At 43.4% G+C, this 19,963-nt stretch overlaps 1 protein-coding gene across 1 annotated transcript; it reads right to left on the reverse strand.

Moving 5' to 3' along the window:
• Positions 1-292: 292 nt before the first annotated feature.
• CCT4 (chaperonin containing TCP1 subunit 4) lies at positions 293-16,315 on the reverse strand. Its single transcript, XM_065400388.1, has 14 exons — positions 16,055-16,315; positions 13,839-13,891; positions 12,579-12,668; positions 11,704-11,812; positions 8,963-9,105; positions 6,714-6,835; positions 6,471-6,603; positions 5,331-5,470; positions 4,869-4,965; positions 4,347-4,457; positions 3,743-3,873; positions 3,377-3,611; positions 844-957; positions 293-469 (listed from the first exon to the last, which is right to left on the reverse strand). Exons 1-14 carry the CDS (start codon positions 16,173-16,175, stop codon positions 455-457), a joined length of 1,614 nt encoding a protein of 537 aa, XP_065256460.1. The 5' UTR covers positions 16,176-16,315; the 3' UTR covers positions 293-454.
• Positions 16,316-19,963: the final 3,648 nt, after the last annotated feature.

Genomic DNA, 19,963 nt, shown 5'->3' on the forward strand with positions numbered 1-19,963 from the left:
TGGATAGGAAATACTACTCTATTTTGGACAACTTTTGGAGAAAATACATCTGAGGTAGTGCAGTTACTGCTAAGATTCCATAGTAAGAATTATTTCAAACTAGATATTACAGAAGCTAACAACTTGCACTGAAGATTTCTTACTTATCAAAACAGGATTAGTGTGAATGAATGTGCATGATTAATACAGAGCAAAAGTGGTAAAATTTTAATTTATTTTAGTACTACTCTGGTGAGAGTTTTTAATGCAAAGTTTCAGTTATAGAATACTGCACTTTCATTTACAAACAAAGTTTGCCTCTTGAAACCAGAGATTTTATTAAATTAAAGTTGATAAAAGTACATAAACTTAAGTGGGTTTTAGCAGAATGCGTGACATAGGGATTCTGTGAAGAAACCATACTCCAAACTATGCCGTGGTTCTCTCGCCGGTACTGCCATTTCCTTTAGTCACCTTATCGAGTGTTCACCTGCAAAGATAAGTTAACATGATCAGGCATGTGGATGGGAAACAATTATCAACATCCCTCACTTTAAAGATACCACTCCATATAGAATCCTTTTGTATTCTGTACTTTAAGCTGGCTGCTGTAATTACCATTACTTGGTTTTGGTTACTGTTTTCCCACAAGGATTGTTTAATTTTTCATAGTTTGTTATCAGAAGACTGCTGAATTACATGTAAATGGCATACAACTCCTAGGAATATAAGGGTATGAAATACAATAATGGTAAAATATTTACTTTAAATATAAATCCTTAACATAAGGGATAGATCTTATTCGCAGCACTGTAATATAACATTAAACAGAACATGAAAGTAACAATCAAAAATATTACTTACCACATCATCAATCTTAAGAATACTGCGGACAGTTTCTGTAGCTAGTGTCAGAGCACTGAGAGACACCAACAGAGGCTGGACCACCAACTCCTCCAGGATATTGGAAATTCCACCCTACAGAACCAGAATTGTATCCTCAGTTTGTATAAAGCAAATGCCACAAATCATCCCCAGTAGCCCCCCTGCCTACCACAGTTTAAAGAAAAAAATACTTTATTAGCAGATGGCCATATACAGTTCATTGGAACCCATTCAGTCCCCAGCAGGAATGCTGTGGTATAAAATTTATGTCGCAATACTCAGGAAATCCACTCAACACCAGATACTTGTGAAGCTATGCCCACCCAATGCATAGTTTCCAATGCTCAGGCAAGAAGCTAGACACTCCAAGCGACTAAGGAAGCAAAGGGGAGGGTGTCAAAAAATAGGCCAGCTCACAGCAGCGGACTGAGCAGATATTTTCCCTGGTGGCTACATCCTGTGCACATGCACCTAAAAATGTTTTTTTTTTTTTTTTTTTTTTTAAAGTGATACCTCTAGTTCTTATGGCCAAAACAAAACACACACACACACACACACACACAAAACCCGAACTACTGAAAGTAGCATTGCACTGGATGTCATGGCAGAATCTGGAACTCATCCTCTCTCCGAACGCACGTACACACACACACACACCAGGATTTTCTGAGTGCACCTGAGACTTTTAGCAGACAAATGCATTAATAACTAGCAAAGATGGCTAGAAAATACGATTTCTAACCCATGGAAAATTGATGTTTTTGGAACAAAATATTGTCCCATTTAGGACAAAAAGTAAAAACCTTGAAATTTCTCATGGGACAGAAATTCTGAAAAATTCCATTTCAGGAGAACACAGAATTTTTTGGCTTGTTGGCTGCCCATCTGGAAGATGACAAGAAGAGAGGCATCCAGGCTGCAGGGGAGGTGGAGAGCTGGGTTGCTTTGCCTCCCTGCAGATCCCAGGCAGCCTACTTAGAAATCATCATTTCAATTTTCCCAACAAAACTGAAAAATTTAATTTTTGCAAAAAGGGCATTTACCATCAAAAAACATTTCTGAAAAGACTTCTAACCAGTTTGTGACAGTGTACCCCATAAGGCTTTATGGGAGGAGGGGTGCTTATAAATGTATGTATGACATAACTGGAATATGTTTTGTGCTGCCTGTGCCATGTAACATATCTCTGTAAAGGTTATGGTCTACTGTATCTATTCATCCTATTTGTACATATATATCATTTTCTACTTGAGGTTAAGAATATGGGCTGTATGCTTGCTTGGTTTTTAAGTAAGCTTTGTGAGGCATTTGGTCAGCTTCTTTAGGAAGGAATTTGCACGGTTAAGTACCTGATCAGGAAACACTTGGGGAACAATGCATCTTGGAATGCTCCAATCCACATAAAAAGTCTTCCTGGAGACATACAAGATACCATGTGGACAATGGCTTCGGCCTGTAAAGACTGAGTCATGCAGCGACATGTGACTTGCCCAGGTGACTCCAGAACTCCATCTTGGAGCTGGACTTTGCATAGGAGTGGGGGGCGGGGAGAAGGGGGGGCCCCACCCACAAGAGAAAGTCTATTTAAACCCATGGGAGACCCCTCCATTTTGTCTTCAGCTGGCTAAGGAAGGAGCCTCTCCACCCCCCAAGGATACTGTTCTTTGTTCCAGTTTCCTTCAAGTAACTACAGGGGGTGTGAGTGATTGCTGGACCCAGGCTAAAAGATTAGCCTGTAAAAAGGGAGCATTCTGGAACTGGTGAGGAACTTATCTGTATTTAGTTTGATTAGACATAGATTTGTGCATTTTATTTTATTTTGCTTGGTGACTTACTTTGTTCTGTCTGTTACTACTTGGAACCACTTAAATCCTACTTTCTGTATTTAATAAAATCACTGTTTATTCATTAACAGAGTATGTATTAATACCTGGGGGAGCAAACAACTGTGCATCTCTATCAGTGTTAGAGGGCGAACAATTTATGAGTTTGCCCTGCATAAGCTTTATGCAGGGTAAAACGGATTTATTTGGGTTTAGACCCCATTGGGAGTTGGGCATCTGAGTGCTTAAGACGAGCACACTTTTGTGAGCTGTTTTCAGGTAAACTTGCAGCTTTGGGACAAGTGATTCACACCCTGGGTCTCTGTTGGAGCAGATGGGAGTGTCTGGCTCAGCAAGACAGGGTGCTGGAGTCCTGAGCTGGCAGGGAAAACAGGAATAAAAGTAGTCTTGGTACATTAGGTGGCAGCTGCCAAGGGGGTTTCTGTGATCCAACCCGTCACACATTAGTTCTTCTAATTAGTCAATTTTTAAAAGCACTGGTTATTTGGCGTCTCAGACCATGAAAATGCTCAATTGTTATGTTGCAATGATATGGGAGGTTGACGGAGGACAGTTTTGGGCTACAACTTGGGCAACCTTTAGCTGTCTTTATTCTCAAGTATTTTTCCTCAAAAAGAACTGAACATTTTAATTTACCATCACAGATGTATAATCCTTTTGTATATTACCTTTCTGATATTAATGCCTGCTGTTTTCTCTCCTTGTGCATGTCTGTTTCTCAGCTCTGTTACAGTAGAAATAGGGTTAAGCCCTGCATTTTCAGCCAGTGTAGATGGGATGACTTCCATTGCATCTCCATATGCACGGACACAGTATGAGTCCATACCACTCAAAGTGCGAGCATACTCATTCAAGCGCAGTGCTAATTCGATCTCTGGTGCTCCACCTCCCGCAATTAGAGCTCTGGGGAAAAAAAAAAAAGAAAGTAAAATTCAATTAAAAAAATACAAGCTGTGGCCTTTGACAAATGTTTAAGTGGTTACAGTTTACTATATTATTGGTATATGAAGCCACTACATAATAGAAAGCATTACCTTTTTTTTACTAAACAACGTATGACACACAGAGCATCATGAATTGAACGCTCAGCTTCTTCCATCACTAGTTTGTTGGATCCACGTACCACAATTGTAACAGTTTTTCCAGGGCTTGCACAGCCTGTAATCTAGAACATAAAAACATAGTTGGACCACACACAAAAAAAACAAAAACAAAAACAAAAAAAAACCTTAAGGAAACTTAAAATCTGGGACATTACCCATTAGCAGGGAATGAAAGTTATACTGGATTAAGGCCCGAGACTTGACATATTCAATTACCTAACAGAGATTGAGCTCTGGTAAACCACACTAAGTTTTCAAAGTCAATACCATCAAGTAAGCCTACTTGGCCAGGGACTGTCTTTTTGTTTTGCATTTGCGCAGCATCTAGCACAATGAGGGGTCCATGACTAGGGGGTCCTCTGTGCTACAGTAATACAAATGATAATAGAAGCAAATACTGTTGCATACTACAGAAAAAAATCTAAAAGTTACAGCTCATTCATTTCTAGAACAGGCAAGTTTTGAGGTACCACCCCTTAAAATTATATTATTATCTTATAATCAGCAAGGAACGATGTTTATTTCTGTTCCTTACCTTTATTAGCTTCCCAGAACCATTTAGGTTGACCTCCTCTGCCAATTCAGCAGATCCCAACGTATCAGCAATGAATTGATCAATGTGAGCAACTGGCTTGGTTCCAATTGTCTACAGGAACAAGTTAAACCACAAATTAAACAGGCAAAACATACAGCTTAGTGTACTTTTCTATACATTATAGTTGGTTCATAACTGCTTTAATATAGACGGCCTACCTCCCCCCACAGAGCCTGACCATTTGCTAATTTTCTTGGAGATAAAATGGAATGAGAGTATAGTTAAGTCAGTTAAGTCTTTTGGAGATATTTATCCTGTTTATTCATACGTCTTGAGAACACTTCCCCTCCTCCCCCCAACACACACACACACACACACAGGAAGAGGATGTGCATGTGTGTGTGTGGGGGGGAAGTGTTCACAAAACAATAAAACAAGGTGTTATGGTCCATTTAAGTTATATAGTAGTGACAGGGTATAGATATCCTTCAGCACAGCTATTTAAACAAAACACTTCCTTACCTTACATATAAATTCAATGTCTTCTCTTTCAATATCTTTAATCACCATGATCTTCATTTTGTTCAAGAAATGTAGCGCTAGATCACTAAGAGCATCCCTAAAATCAAAGACAGTTTAAAAAGTGAATGCACAACACTATAAAACCAATATTGCTAGCATGTGATTATTAGTTATAATTAGGATTTGTGTCATAGTAATAAAAATCCTCTGAAGAATTTCAGTATTGGCTTATAAAAAACGACATAAAAATTGTGAAGTGGGAGATATGTTAATTGTTCAGAGGGTGTGTGACAGAACTTGCATGCTCACTGAAAGTACAGGGGCTTCGGAAGCAACCAGTTTTTGACATTTCCCTTTGATGTTAGTGTTACAATTCAGCTTCAGCTTATGAAGAGTACTGATGCTTTACTCTAATAGTTACTTAGTAATCAGAAGTGTTATTTTTTCAGGCAGTTGGCATACCGTAGAATAGACTTCTGAATGAGCAGCACATTGCATCCAGCCTTTTTAATTTGTTTAACTAAGTTTAGAATGTAGGCTCTCTCTTCACGCAATACTCTGTCCATTTGAGCATAGTCAGAAACAACGATCTGGTTGTCCATCTATTAAAAGAGAAAAATATTTAATGTCTTCAAAAATTACTGAATTTAAGCTCAAATTTAAGTACATTTCTTGTTGTTCATGCTGTTTCTATAATTCAATGCAGTTGTGATATAAGGCAAACAAGACTGAATACACCATTGCATCTACACACATTTTAATGTTCCAATACAAGGACTTGTGGTTTTAAGTTACAACCTTTTACTACTACATGATAAGTTTAAGACTAATGGGGTTCTGATATAATTTGTGGAACAGGAAAGTTGTGTATGACCGATAACAGACTTAGGCTTGGTCTACACTAGAGTTAAGTTGACATAAGGCAGTTTACATTGACGTAATTATGTCAGCGTCTACACTAGAATGCTGCTTCCGCCAAAGTAAATGGCCTGCTAACTGACATCATAACTCCACCTCCACAAGAGACATAGCACTTATGTTCCTGTAGTTAGGGCAACGCAACTTACTTGGGCTGTGGCTGTCATTCTTGTCAGTTTCAGGGCTGCTGAGCTCACACGAAACTGACAAGAATGTTAATTTCACTGCTGGCAGGCTCAATGCTGGACTAAGCTGGCCCTCCCGCAGCTGTCAGCCGGGTGCCAGGCTCACAGCTGGAGCCCCCACACTGGGGTGACAGCCTGAGCTGTGAGCCCAGTGCGGGGCTGAGCCCTGACCTGCTGCTCTGAGCCAGACAGCGCCATGAAACTGATGCCAGGCTCACAGCTCAGACTGTCATCCTGCCGGTAGGTGGGGGGCTCCTGCTGTGAGCCCCACACGGCTGTCAGTGCCCCACTTCAGTCAGTGCAAGTGCTCCTGATGAGGATGCGCACCACCAGCAGAAAGAGGGTAGCGTGGACACCAAAAGCCGACTGAATTACTGCGATGGCTTCTTCAGTGATGACAAGCCCTTAAGGAGTATTTTTTTCCCTTCATTGTCTGAATTACATGTAAATCCCCATGCACAAAGATGATATTAAATCCAGCAGGATCAGGCTAACTCACATCAGTCTTTGGAGCAGACAAGCAAAACTGAATGAGACCAATCTTGGCTTTTTCCACTCTAGTTACACCAGTATTCGCCAGCTTCTGAGTGAGGACTAGTCCTTCAACCAGTTCACAATCATCAATTGTTCCACTGGAAACAAGAGTAGTAAAACATGAAATTAATGTTTTAGGGAAGCAATTTTTAAAAGTTGGACAAGTTACTTTAATTAACAGAATTGCTAGATATGGATTGCTACTTACCCAAGCTTTTTAACAATTTTAATGTCTCTCAGATCTACACCGCTAGCTGTAGTTGGATCAATCACCTTCATCACTGCATCCACACTCATTGGAGAAAGGAGACTAGAGTACTGAGATACAACCTAAAGGGATTTAATTAAGATAAATAAACTTAGTGTGAGGAAGAACACTTACAAAATTTTACCCAACTTTGAAAAATAATGCAACTTAGTGGCATAATCAAAATTAAGATAATACCAATTTCAAAATTACACTAGCAAGGCATTCATAATCTCATTGCTTTTCTTTTGTGTTTATAACCCTATACAGTTTGAAAATGAAATCTGATTTCTTCATTTTTTCCCTTCCAATAAGTAATTTATTACTGTAGTATTACTCGTACATGCTGGGTTACCAACAAAAGGTAGGACAATTGCTTCTGTGGTAAAAACTATGCTCAGGCCTAGCACAGTGGTTCTCAATTGGGGGGTAGGCACATCAAACTTTATAGAGGGTACAGCAAGCCTTCCCACTTACTCATGGGGTCGCAACACTGCTTGAATTTGGCTTGTCCACCCCACATCATGGTGGGGGTGGCAGGACCAAATTTGAGTGAGTGGTATTGCGACCTGGCATACAGACAGAACATTGAAGGGAACCTCAGAGCTCTGCCCCACATTTTTCTGTTGGAGGAAGACCCCTTCTTGTCTTCAGTCATCCCGAGGAGATGCCTTTAAAATGAATTCCCCAATGCACAGTGACTTGTAGAGAAAAGAAAGTACAGCCTGGGTCCGTATTATTCTTTTTTGCATAGACTCTACAGGACCCATGGGGGAAGTGACCCATGTATACATCTCCTCTGCTGCCCGATGTGGACCCTCCCAACCCCTTCCCCCTGTATAGATTCTGGTGTCAGAAAGCTCTCTGCAGGGTCCCAGGAAGGAGACGGATTGTGCCACAAAGGCAACCAACATCACTTCCACAATAGAAGGGTGAGATCTGTGCACACAGGCCCCTTCTCTGTGCTGATCAGGGGATGTCATGACCTCTGGCTCTCGCCTCCCCCATTAAAAAAGCAAATAAGAAAACATTTAACTTGACATAAAAGAATGGCCTGGATTTTGCAAACAGGATCAGAGAGCAGGTATGGTAGGTAAAGCTTGTAATCAACTGCAATATTATTCAGATATGGAGGAAACATTTTTAAAGTAAACTTTTGATTCAAAAGTGTAATAGAACTACATGAAAATTGTGTCTTCATAGTCTTTGCATTTAAAGGCATAGTAAACTTGAAATCTCATCTTTTTAGGGAATAGAAGTAAGCTGCTTTTGGGAGCTTTCCCTGACAATTTGGGGAGTTAGGCGCTTAAAATGACGGTTTAAAAAAAGTTTCTCCCCACTGCAGTGTGAAAAACCCACACGAACAGAGGAAATAGTGTAATGGACTACACACAAGATGACATTAAATGCCCAAAGTAAGCCAGCTGAAAGAGAGGACAATTTTTTTCACTCTTCTTTCAGTTTTAGTAATCTTAGGAGTTACCTAAATATAGTAGATAAAAATTTCAGACTGAAATGATTAAATTCAGTTAAATTTTTAGGTTGCAAGTTAATGCGAATCATAGAATATCAGGGTTGGAAGGGACCTCAGGAGGTCATCTGGTCCAACCCCCCGCTCAAAGCAGGACCAATTCCCAACTAAATCATCCCAGCCAGGGCTTTGTCAAGCCTGACCTTAAAAACCTCTAAGGAAGGAGAGTCCACCACCTCCCTAGGTAACCCATTCCAGTGCTTCACCACCCTCGTAGTGAAAAAGGTTTTCCTAATATCCAACCTAAACCTCCCCCACTGCAACTTGAGACTTTGTTCTGTCACCATCAATCAATTGCAGCATCATGAAAAGTCAGCATGCTCTAGACGACCAGGAACAATTACTGAAATTATCTATTGTCCCAATTAATCTGGTACATGAAACAATAATATAACCACACCAAAAAATTCAGTACAAAGAAAACAGTCTAGTTCAAAGAAGATCTGAATTCAGCGAATAAATGGATGAATTACTGGATTTAAAAGATCAGTATTTATTGTTTTTATTATGGTAGCACCTAGAGAATTCATTTTGCTAAACACTATAGAAATATAGAACAAAGGGACAAATGACATACAAAGAGTGGGAAAATGTGTAAAACAATACCCATGAACACACATTATAGTTAATTTACGTAGAATAACCCCCCATCCACCCCCACTAACTGGATAATTACTACCTTTGAATTCAGTGAAGTAGTTGCACTATTTAGCAAGGTTTCTCTGTCGCTTAGTTCAACTGGCTGTCCCATGTCGGTCAAGACTTCAGTACTCTTATCCAAAGCTTTCTGGAATGACTCCGAAATGATGGTGGGATGGATTCCTATTAGAAGTTTAAATTCAAGTTTTCAGACTAATTGTTCACTTAACTTTACCATTTGATTTTCTTAAAATTTTAGAAGCTGGTTCATTCCACTTACAATCTCATCCCAGCTTCAACTTTTGCCAGAAACTGGGAATGAGCGACAGGAGATGGATCACTTGATGATTACCTGTGCTGTTCATTCCCTCTGGGGCACCTGGCACTGGCCGCTGTCGGAAGACAGGATACTGGGCTAGATGGACCTTTGGTCTGACCCAGTAGGGCCATTCTTATGTTCGTACAATACCCTTTGATTTTTGAACGGATAGTGATAAATTATCTAAAACTAACATTTCAACAGAAACAGTTTTATTATTTGTAGTTTTCTCTACTTGAATAATGAAAGTGAACTAGTCTCAGTTTTACTTATTAATTCTCATTATCTCCCTGAAGTGTTTGAAGCCCAAATACTTACATCCCACAAAACTGTATTCATCAGCTTTAAGAGTGTCATGAAAACAAATATATTCACATTATGTTTGTAAAATTTTTACAAACAAAACGGGGTTCAGACCTAAGTAACCTTAACAGTTGTTCTTTATGGTGCCCCATCACCCCCAAAGGGGTTTTCCAGACGACTTTAGGACGCACCCAATATCCCTTTGCCTTGTCACAAAGAGCTGCTTTGGCTGCCAATACCAGCTGCACATCCCCTACTTCTGCTCTTGGTGTTACACACACGCTTTCTGTAAACCATACTTCTTGCTTCTATAGCAACAGACGGGCTGCAGATAGTATTGCTGGCTAGCACCAGCAGCGGGAGAAGGTTTAGAGAGAATGGGCAGCTGGCAGCAGCAAAGGGGGAAGAAGAGAGAGCAGAGCCTTTGGGAGGTGGGACAAGAAATGAGGCAGGATGAACAAAAATGAGAATGGAAAAATAGGAAGAGAAGAAGGGGGGGGGGGGGGAGAAGAGGATAGAAACTGGCAAGATAAGGCAATAACTGCAGGGGATGGTGTAAGTGTATATTGGTAATAAGTCCAGATGTCAAGCACAAAGGGGGAGTGGGTGGGTGTAAGACAAGGTTGGAAATCGCTGCTATAATTGCCCACTAACATGCAAACTCAATATTACCGAGCTTGAAAACAGATTTTGATTGGGATCCTTTTTACTGTTCTATGGTAATTTCTCCCCCGTTTCAAAGGTTTCAAGGTGATAACTATCTGGGTATTGCACACAAATTTATGTCAAAATTTTACAAAGAGAGATATCCAAGTATTACCTAGAGATACTACATTAATAAGGACCATTCTAGGCTAGGTTATATTTAATAGATTTATACAGAGTCATGTACTTTTGGTATATTTGATCTATTCAGATATTTATATGGCCTTCCCGTCAACACAGTATCCCCGTGCTTCATAGTCATTAGCGAATTTACCACTGAGGTAAGGAAGTACCAACATTCCCCAATTTATACATGTGGAACTGGTGCACAAAGAGATTCAAGTGACTTGCCCATGGTCACACAAAGTCATGGCAAAAACTGGGAACTGAACCCAGATCTCTCAAGTCCCAGTCCAATGTTTTAACTACATCCTTCCTCTCAGACGGTAATGCAGTTCGCTTCAGGTCTGACAGTTAGTTCTGCCTTAATATAGGTGACTACTTATAAGTATCCCCCTTTGATAATTCCAATGTGCTTATTTAATAAAGTGACTTGCCTTGCAGACCATTCCACTGTTCAGCACCAGTATAAGTGGACTACTTCTCATGTGCCTACTATACTTTTATGATAGTAGGGTTAAGAGCTGCCCTGTGAGTTGACCAGCATGAGCACTGTTGTGGCAAAGAGGCACTGCATGACTGCCTTGTATACAGAGGGAGAGATCAATCCCTACTTGAGGCAAGCTTTTTTCGATTTAAGTTTTTTTTGTTTGAAAAGCAAGCCTTTAAAAAAAAAAATAGGGAAATTTAAAATAAAAACAATCCGTTGAAGCAAGGAATATAAACTGTTCTGTTCAGCCCCTTCTGGCTTCTTCACACAGCATCTGGTTGCTGCTGGCATGCTGTTAGCCTCACTGATTGGTACAGCAAAACTGCTAGTGCTCACAAGAATTTATACTGCTTTACACATTCCAAGCCTTTTACAAACATCAATCCTCTCAATAGTCCTGTGAAATAAATATCCCTATTTTACAAAAAATAAAGACCAGGTGATCTGCTCAAAGCCCAGCAAGAGTTCCTAGCTCCAAATTGTGGGTTAATTTCTTCATACCACATTATTTCACCCAGTACGAACTATGAAATTTTTTTATAGATAATAACGTATCTCAGCATTTCAATAGCTATACTTGATCCTTAATACTGGAAGCAGATTCAATCTCAAAAACATGAAGCTAAATGATTTGAGATTGCCACCAGAAATAAGACATTAACAAGTACAGAAACAAAGCTCTTTTGAGTTAGTGGTAAAACACTGATTTGAAAAGTAAGAAGTTATACAATTAATGGACTTTCATTAACCAAAAACCAATCTTATTAAAATTCAGTTATATATAATTAACTCTTCCGGGCATCTTCCCTTTTCCCTTTTTATTAAAGCCACCAGTAAAACGTACCCTTCTGAAGAAGTCTGGAACAGGCATCCAAGAGAGCACCAGCAATGACAACGACAGATGTGGTGCCATCACCAGCCTCAATATCTTGTGCCTTGGACAGCTCTACCAACTAAATGAAGACAGTTTGAGAACGTGTGACATGATTTATTGGAACCAGTTACTTTTATGCACCACTGGTACTTAATTAAGAAGGAAAAATATTTAATATTCCAGTGGGGATTGCTTAAAGAGTGGTTTTACTTATTAACTTTAAATATACAGATTGGTTCTCCTTAATTTTGTGCATATATATATTTTCCCATGATTATAAAAGGTACAAATACATATTTTATCCCACTTATGTCCTGTATTGCTTATACACAGGTATAAACTGTCCTGTGAGGTCCATACAGCAGGAAATTCCTTGCTTCTTGACTGACCAGCAACACTGCTCATTTATACAGGCAATGTTACCAACATCTCCTTGTCCCAAGGTATAACTTTAACCCATGACATTATGACAGGGATTAGAGTAAAGATGCCCAGTTTACTGTCAGTTAATCAGAATCTAAGAATCCTCCCATAAACCACTGTTGTGCAGAGTACATAAAGCTTAATTATTGCATTACACCCAAATCATCATTTGAAGTTTGGATTTTTAGGCTGTCCCCACCCCCAACATCCATGTAAAGAGCATCAAGGCCAGAACTTCAGTGCATTGCAGACTTGCTGTGCTGCAACACCAGTGTTCTTTAGTGCCCTGCAGCTTTCTAGAACCACATTTATCCTCTCCTCAGCTCCATGAACACCCTGAATTAATCTGGTACCTCCTTAGATTTTTCTGCCAACCAGGTTGGGATATACTGGTTTACAGGCTGAAATTAAAAGTTATTTACCATTTTGGCTGCAGGATGTAGAACCTGCATTTGTTTCAGAATAGTTGCACCGTCATTTGTAATTGTCACATCTCCTTTACCATCTTGAATCTGAAAAAAAACCCACAACATATTTATAACTAAGGCTGACAGTTTGTCAAGGAGGTCACGGATTCCATGACTTCTGCAGTGGCCGGTGCACCTGGACAGGGAACTGCCTGAGCAGCTCGGGCAGCCCCTGGGCCAGTCGCACCAGACGCTGCTGGGGCAGTATCGGCCACCCTGCCCCCATCCCCCAGCAGAAGCAGGAGTTTGGGTGTGGGAGGGGTCAGGGGGTTGGGGCATGGGACAGGACGAGGCGGGCTCTGGGCAATGCTTACCTGGGGGGCTCCCCAGAAGCTGCGACATTCCCCTCCCTCAGCCCCTAGGCGGAAGCGTTGCCACAGGGCCGGCTCCAGGCACCAGCGCAGCAAGCAGGTGCTTGGGGCGGCCAATGGGAACGGGCGGCACGTCCGGCTCTTCGGCGGCGGGTCCCTCACTCCCTCTTGGAGGGAAGAACCTGCTGCCGAATTACCGCCGAAGAATGAAGCGGTGGTGGTAGAGCTGCCGCCGATTGCAGGTTTTGTTGTTTTGTTTTTTTTCTGCTTGGGGCGGCAAAAACGCTGGAGCCGGCCCTGCGTCGCCAGACAGCTCTGTGCACTGCTGCCACCGCCCCTACTGGCCGCAGTTCCCAGCCAATGGGATCTGCAGAGCCATTGCTTGGGGCAGAGGCAGCGTGCAGAGCTGCCTGGTCACCCCTCCACCTAGGAGCTGAGTGAAGCGGATGTTACCGCTTCTGGGGAGGCATGGAGCCGGGTAGGGAGCTTGCCCCAGCCCCCCAAGATTTAGTCAGGGGTATATAGTAGAAATCATGGACGGGTCACAGGCCATGAATTTTTGTTTACTGCCTGTGACCTGTCCATGACTTTTACTAAAAATACCCATGACTAAAACGTAGCCTTACTTATGACCTTAGATGCAGAAGACATTTTTTAACATTAAGATCCATAAAATATTTGATGTTCCCTTTAAACCAAAGGACTTCTTACTACTATTAAAGTTTCAATGTATTGCCTTTTCCAACAACAATCATCAATACATATTCATGTAACTAGAAGTTATCTTGATGATTAGCAAATACAAAAAACCAAAAGGAAACTATTCTTGTAAAAAAACTTTGAAGTTTGCTAAAGTATTTATAATTGGTTTTAAAAATAATTAGTCACTTGTCTCAAAGCTTACCATTTTATCCATTCCTTTTGGTCCAAGGCTTGTTCTAATAGCATCAGCAACCGCTGAAGAGGGAGTGAAAATGAGATGCTTTTATGCAACAGTCACTGACATTCAGCTTTAAATTAAAACTGGTAAATGCTAAGGAAATTTACAAAAACTATAACAGTCTGAATATAATCAGTTCTTCTGTCCAGAAAAGGACAAACTCTCACACGGAGCCATTTAGTTCCACTTTATTAAAAGTCTTACTGGTTTATTAAAAGTCTGAAAAACTTACTCATATAGCATAAATACACTTAGGAAAAAATAAAGTGTATGGCATTCATGGTTGATTCTAACACCTGGGCCTTGTCTACACTACAAAGTTTTGTCATCAAAAGCTGCCTTTTGCCTATAAAACAGGGGTGTACACACTACAAAGCTATTTTGGCGGCAAAACTCTGCTGTCTTGCCGACAAATTAAAGCCACCTCAACGAGAAGCATAAAGTTTTTTGCAGCAAAGTTAAAGCGACAAAGCATTAGTGTAGACACTGCTGTTTGTTTTGTCCACATAACTGGCTTCTGCCAGTATCCCAGGACAGCCTGCCCTGACCCCTCTGCTCATTGTTTTGATCTTTGCTGCCCTGCAGGCATGCACTCCTCCCCTTTCAAAGCTCTGGGAAGTATCTGACAGCTGAGCATGCTGCTGCATTTGGGGAACAAAGAGCAAATCATTAGCATGGAATGCTCCTGTTCTGCCCTGTACTAGGAACACAGAGTAGGCAGACTGCTGCTGCAGGGAGCAAGGGGGGGTGGGAATGGGGGGGGGGAGATGGGGCAGACTGCTGTGCTGCTTTGACATTCCTCAGCAGGGAGAGCTCACAGAGCTGCTCCTAGCAGCTGAGGAGGCTGTGGAAGAGCTCAGAGGGAATCAGAACGATAGGCGGGCAGAAGGAGCTGCTTCGGACAGCTGTGCAGAGCAGAGGTGGGGCTGATGCAGGGGGTCCCCGTCCCCCAGGGTAGGTCGGCCAGCCTGCTGTCTCCCCTGCCCCAGACACACCACTCTCCTCTCCCTACACACTTCCATTGAAAAAGCAGCTGACAATCCACTAGGACGCCCCTGGAACCATGGGATTGAGAAACAGGGATCATGTGAAGCTGTACCTGCCCCCAGAGGCATTGCAAACCCTTCCCAAAGCACCCTGCGACCAGTTGCACAGTGGGATAGCTACCACAGTGCACTGCTCTCTGTGTCGATGCCACAGCTGTTAGTATGACGCTCTGCCGACACAAGCAGCTAGTGTGGACATGCCACAGTGCTTTTAATTAAAGCAGCATAACTTTTGCTGACAGAACTTTGTAGCGTAGACCAGACCCTGGGATGTAATAAACACAATCAACAGCTGATGATTTGAATGAAGTATTTTAAAATCCAATGGGGGTACTAATGACATTACATGCCACACAGGCTTAAAAACGCTGAATGGTTTCACTGGTCTGATAGTGGGTTACGATGCCTTTTCTCCAGGTATTTTGACCAGGGCTTGTATCAATTGCCACCTACAGGCTTTTCCCCCCCACCAGCTTCTGGTCCAGGCACCATAACAGTTACATTTAAATAAAACAACACCACACTAGCAGAAAAAAAAAAAGGAACAAGTATAGCGGGGTGGGGAGAAGACTCTTCCCAACAGAAACGGCCCATGCTGTGTTCACTAAAGGGAAGAACTGGCCCAGCGGCTGTGCCTGAAGCGCTCAGGCCCACATGAACGGGAAAACCGTACCCAATGATAGAGCAAAACTGAACTGCGTTCAAACGCCTGGGGAGCGCTGAGCCAGCCTGACAGCGGAGGGCCCCGACTGCTCCAGAATTCGCTCGCAATGAAGGCGCCAGGCCCCGCCAGCGGGGGAGGGGCAGGGTCCGTGTGATGGAGCCCCCGCCCATGGGGCTGGGGGGGGGGATCAGCGACTTTCGGAAGAAGCTGCCGCGTCCTCCTATTCCCCGCACAGAGGCAGGAGAAGGAAAAGGACAGCGAGCGAGTCTGAGCGAGCCGCTGCCCAGAGACCCTCCCCCCCTCCGCCGTGAGCGGGGGGGGGGGAGATTTCCTCAGTCCCCTTCCTTCGCCTCGCCCCCCCTCCCCCGCAGGCCGAGCCGCTCCCTCCCCAGCTCCGGTACTGCCTCCCCCGACCCAGGCCGCTCTTCCCCTACCCCAGCCCCGCTACAGCCTCCCCGGGCGGGCCGCACCTTTGCCTGCGGAGATGTTGCTGAAGCGGATCTGCGCGGGCTTGTCCCGGTCCTGATAGGCGCTTCTTTTGCGGCCCCCGTTGCCGCCCGTGAAAGCTCTGGATCCCGCGTTCTCCGGCATGGTGACTCCTCCGCGCCCCGCTGCTTCTAAGCGCTGGATGGAGACGGATCGGCCTGGTCCACCCGCACTAACGATCCCCGCCGCGAAGCTTCCAGAACGCGCCGCCTCAGCCTCCCCGCACTTCAGGGCCGACAAGAGAAAGGGGGGAGGGGCCGGGCTGGAGCGGCGCGTGACGTCATTGGGAACCGCCTCTCCCGCGCGCGCTTGTCGGCCGGGGCCGAAGGCAATGTCTGCGCGAGGTGATGGGTGGGGCTGGCGCAGCCATCTTGCGAGGCGGGGCTTTCGCTGCTAGCAACGGAAACTCCAAGTCCGCTACGTTACAGCGAGCACAGTCAGCCGCCTGCCGGCCCTGCCCTCAGAAGGAGCGGCTCGTGCGGAGTGGGCGGGGCTGGAGGGGGATCTCTCAGGAGCGGCCCGAGACTGGTCCGTGCGGAGCGGGACTGGGAGGGAAGGTCTGTCAGGAGTCAGAAGCGGCCGAGCCTGGTCGGTGCTGGGCGGATCGGTCCGTTCCGAGGCTATCCCGGGGGGCGGGGCATGGACCCACGGGCACGGGGCAGCGCCTCTCCCGGAAGCTGCAGCTTGGGGTCCTCCTGCCCCCTCGGGTCGCCGAGCGGAGTGCTGCTCTCGCACTTGCCGTTGCAATGCTGAGCCCGCACCCTTCCCTGGCTGTGGCAGCCTCGCTCGGGCCGCAGAACTGGCGCTGCTTGCTGGCGGTGACCGTTAGTACTGGCGGGAACAAAGACCCGCTGCAGACCCCTGCCTCGAGGAGGTTACAGTCTTAGGCCCCAGTTCTGCACACACTCAACCACCGCAGTAAATTTTCCCAAACCCCACTGAATTCCCATACGCAATAGGTGGAGTGCAGCAACTGAGATTTATTTTTGTAGCACATCTACAGCAAAGACTGTGCATCACGGGTTCCCAGACTCTGGGCACCCTAGATGCCCTGTCTAAAATATACATTTAAGTAAAAATGTACCCTCAATTATCCACAGAGCACAATATCTCACTATATGCGGGGGATTATAACCAATCCACCAGCCAGGAAAGGTGGAATCCCCTTCCATACAACAATGCAGCTCCACTCAGGACTTCCCTTAACGAAGATGCAAAGCAACCCATAACAGTATCACCATCCCATGGAGGCATCATCGCTCTCCCCAGCTGACGCTTCCCTCACAACCAGCTCCTGGTCCCTGCAGATATCTCTCTCAGGCTTTTCCACCTAACAAGTGCAGAAAGCCAAGTCCTTTCCTGATCCTGGGGCTCCCTTGTCTGTTGCCATGAAGCCATATGTGCAATTTGCGATAGGGCACATGACTAGGAGCGGGCATGTGACCTAAGAACATATAAGAACATAAGGATGGCCATACTGGGTCAGACCAAAGGTCCATCTAGCCCAGTATCCTGTCTACCGACAGTGGCCAATGCCAGGTGCCCCAGACGGAATGGACCTAACAGGCAATGATCAAGTGATCTCTCTCCTGCCATCCATCTCCATCCTCTGACAAACAGAGGCTAGGGACACCATTCCTTACCCATCCTGGCTAATAGCCATTAATGGACTTAACCACCATGAATTTATCCAGTTCTATTTTAAACGCTGTTATAGTCCTAGCCTTCACAACCTCCTCAGGTAAGGAGTTCCACAAGTTGACGGTGCGCTGCGTGAAGAACTTCCTTGTATTTGTTTTAAACCTGCTGCCTATTAATTTCATTTGGTGACCGCTAGTTCTTGTATTATGGGAATAAGTAAATAACTTTTCCTTATCCACTTTCTCCACATCACTCATGATTTTATATCTCTATCATATCCCCCCTTAGTCTCCTCTTTTCCAAGCTGAAGAGTCCTAGCCTCTTTAATCTCTCCTCATATGGGACCTGTTCCAAACCCCTAATCATTTTAGTTGCCCTTTTCTGAACCTTTTCTAGTGCCAGTATATCTTTTTTGAGATGAGGAGACCACATCTGTACGCAGGATTCGAGATGTGGGCGTACCATCGATTTATATAAGGGCAATAATATATTCTCAGTCTTATTCTCTATCCCCTTTTTAATGATTCCTAACATCCTGTTTGCTTTTTTGACCGCCTTTGCACACTGCGTGGACATCTTCAGAGAACTATCCACGATGACTCCAAGATCTTTTTCCTGACTTGTAGCTAAATTAGCCCCCATCATATTGTATGTATAGTTGGGGTTATTTTTTCCAATGTGCATTACTTTACATTTATCCACATTAAATTTCATTTGCCATTTTGTTGCCCAATCACTTAGTTTTGTGAGATCTTTTTGAAGTTCTTCACAGTCTGCTTTGGTCTTAACTATCTTGAGCAGTTTAGTATCATGTGCAAACTTTGCCATCTCACTTTTTAACCCCTTTCTCCAGATCATTTATGAATAAGTTGAATAGGATTGGTCCGAGGACTGACCCTTGGGGAACACCACTAGTTACCCCTCTCCATTCTGAGAATTTACCATTAATTCCTACCCTTTGTTCCCTGTCTTTTAACCAGTTCTCAATCCATGAAAGGACCTTTCCTTTTATCCCATGACAGCTTAATTTACATAAGAGCCTTTGGTGAGGGACCTTGTCAAAGGCTTTCTGGAAATCTAAGTACCCTATGTCCACTGGATCCCCCTTGTCCACATGTTTGTTGACCCCTTCAAAGAACTCTAATAGATTAGTAAGACACGATTTCCCTTTACAGAAACCATGTTGACTATTGCTCAACAGTTTATGTTTTCCTATGTATCTGACAATTTTATTTTTTACTATTGTTTTGACTAATTTGCCCGATAGACGTTAGACTTATCAGTCTGTAATTGCCGGGATCACCTCTAGAGCCCTTTTTAAATATTGGTGTTACATTAGCTAACTTCCAGTCATTGGGTACAGAAGCCGATTTAAAGGACAGGTTACAAACCTTAGTTAATAGTTCCACAACTTCACATATGAGTTCTTTCAGAACTCTTGGGTAAATGCCATCTGGTCCTGGTGACTTGTTAATGTTAAGTTTATCAATTAATTCCAAAACCTCCTCTAGTGACACTTCAATCTGGGACAGTTCCTCAGATTTGTCACCTACAAAAGCCGGTCAGGTTTGGGAATCTCCCTAACATCCTCAGCTGCGAAGAAAGAAGCAAAGAATCCATTTAGTTTCTCTGCAATGACTTTATCGTCTTTAAGCGCTCCTTTTGTATCTCGATCATCAAGGGGCCCCACTGGTTGTTTAGCAGGCTTCCTGCTTCTGATGTACTTAAAAAACATTTTGTTATTACCTTTGGAGTTTTTGGCTAGCTGTTCTTCAAACTCCTCTTTGGCTTTTCTTATTAAATTTTTACACTTAATTTGGCAGTGTTTATGCTCCTTTCTATTTGCCTCACTAGGATTTGACTTCCGCTTTTTAAAGGAAGTCTTTTTATCTTCTCTTCTTTTACATGGTTGTTAAGCCACAGTGGCTCTTTTTTAGACCTAAAACTAAATATCTGAATTTTAAATGACCAAAGGGGGACAATAGACACACTGGGCCTATTTGAAACTCCATGAAGCTGTTGGAGCATCGAAACTCCATAAAGCTGTGGAGCAAGGACTAAACATGTCCAGTTTTTTAACCTTTTCTCATAGGTCAGGTTTTCTAAACCTTTTATCATTTTTGTTGCTCTCCTCTGGACTCTCCAATTTATCCACATCTGTCCTACAGTGTGGCACACAGAATCAGACATAGTACTGCAGCTGGCTGCCAATAGAGCAGGACATGTCCTACATTCAACACGCCTGCTAAAAC

The sequence above is a fragment of the Emys orbicularis genome, chromosome 3 (genome assembly GCF_028017835.1).
Source record: "Emys orbicularis isolate rEmyOrb1 chromosome 3, rEmyOrb1.hap1, whole genome shotgun sequence".
Classification (NCBI taxonomy): Eukaryota; Metazoa; Chordata; order Testudines; family Emydidae; genus Emys; species Emys orbicularis.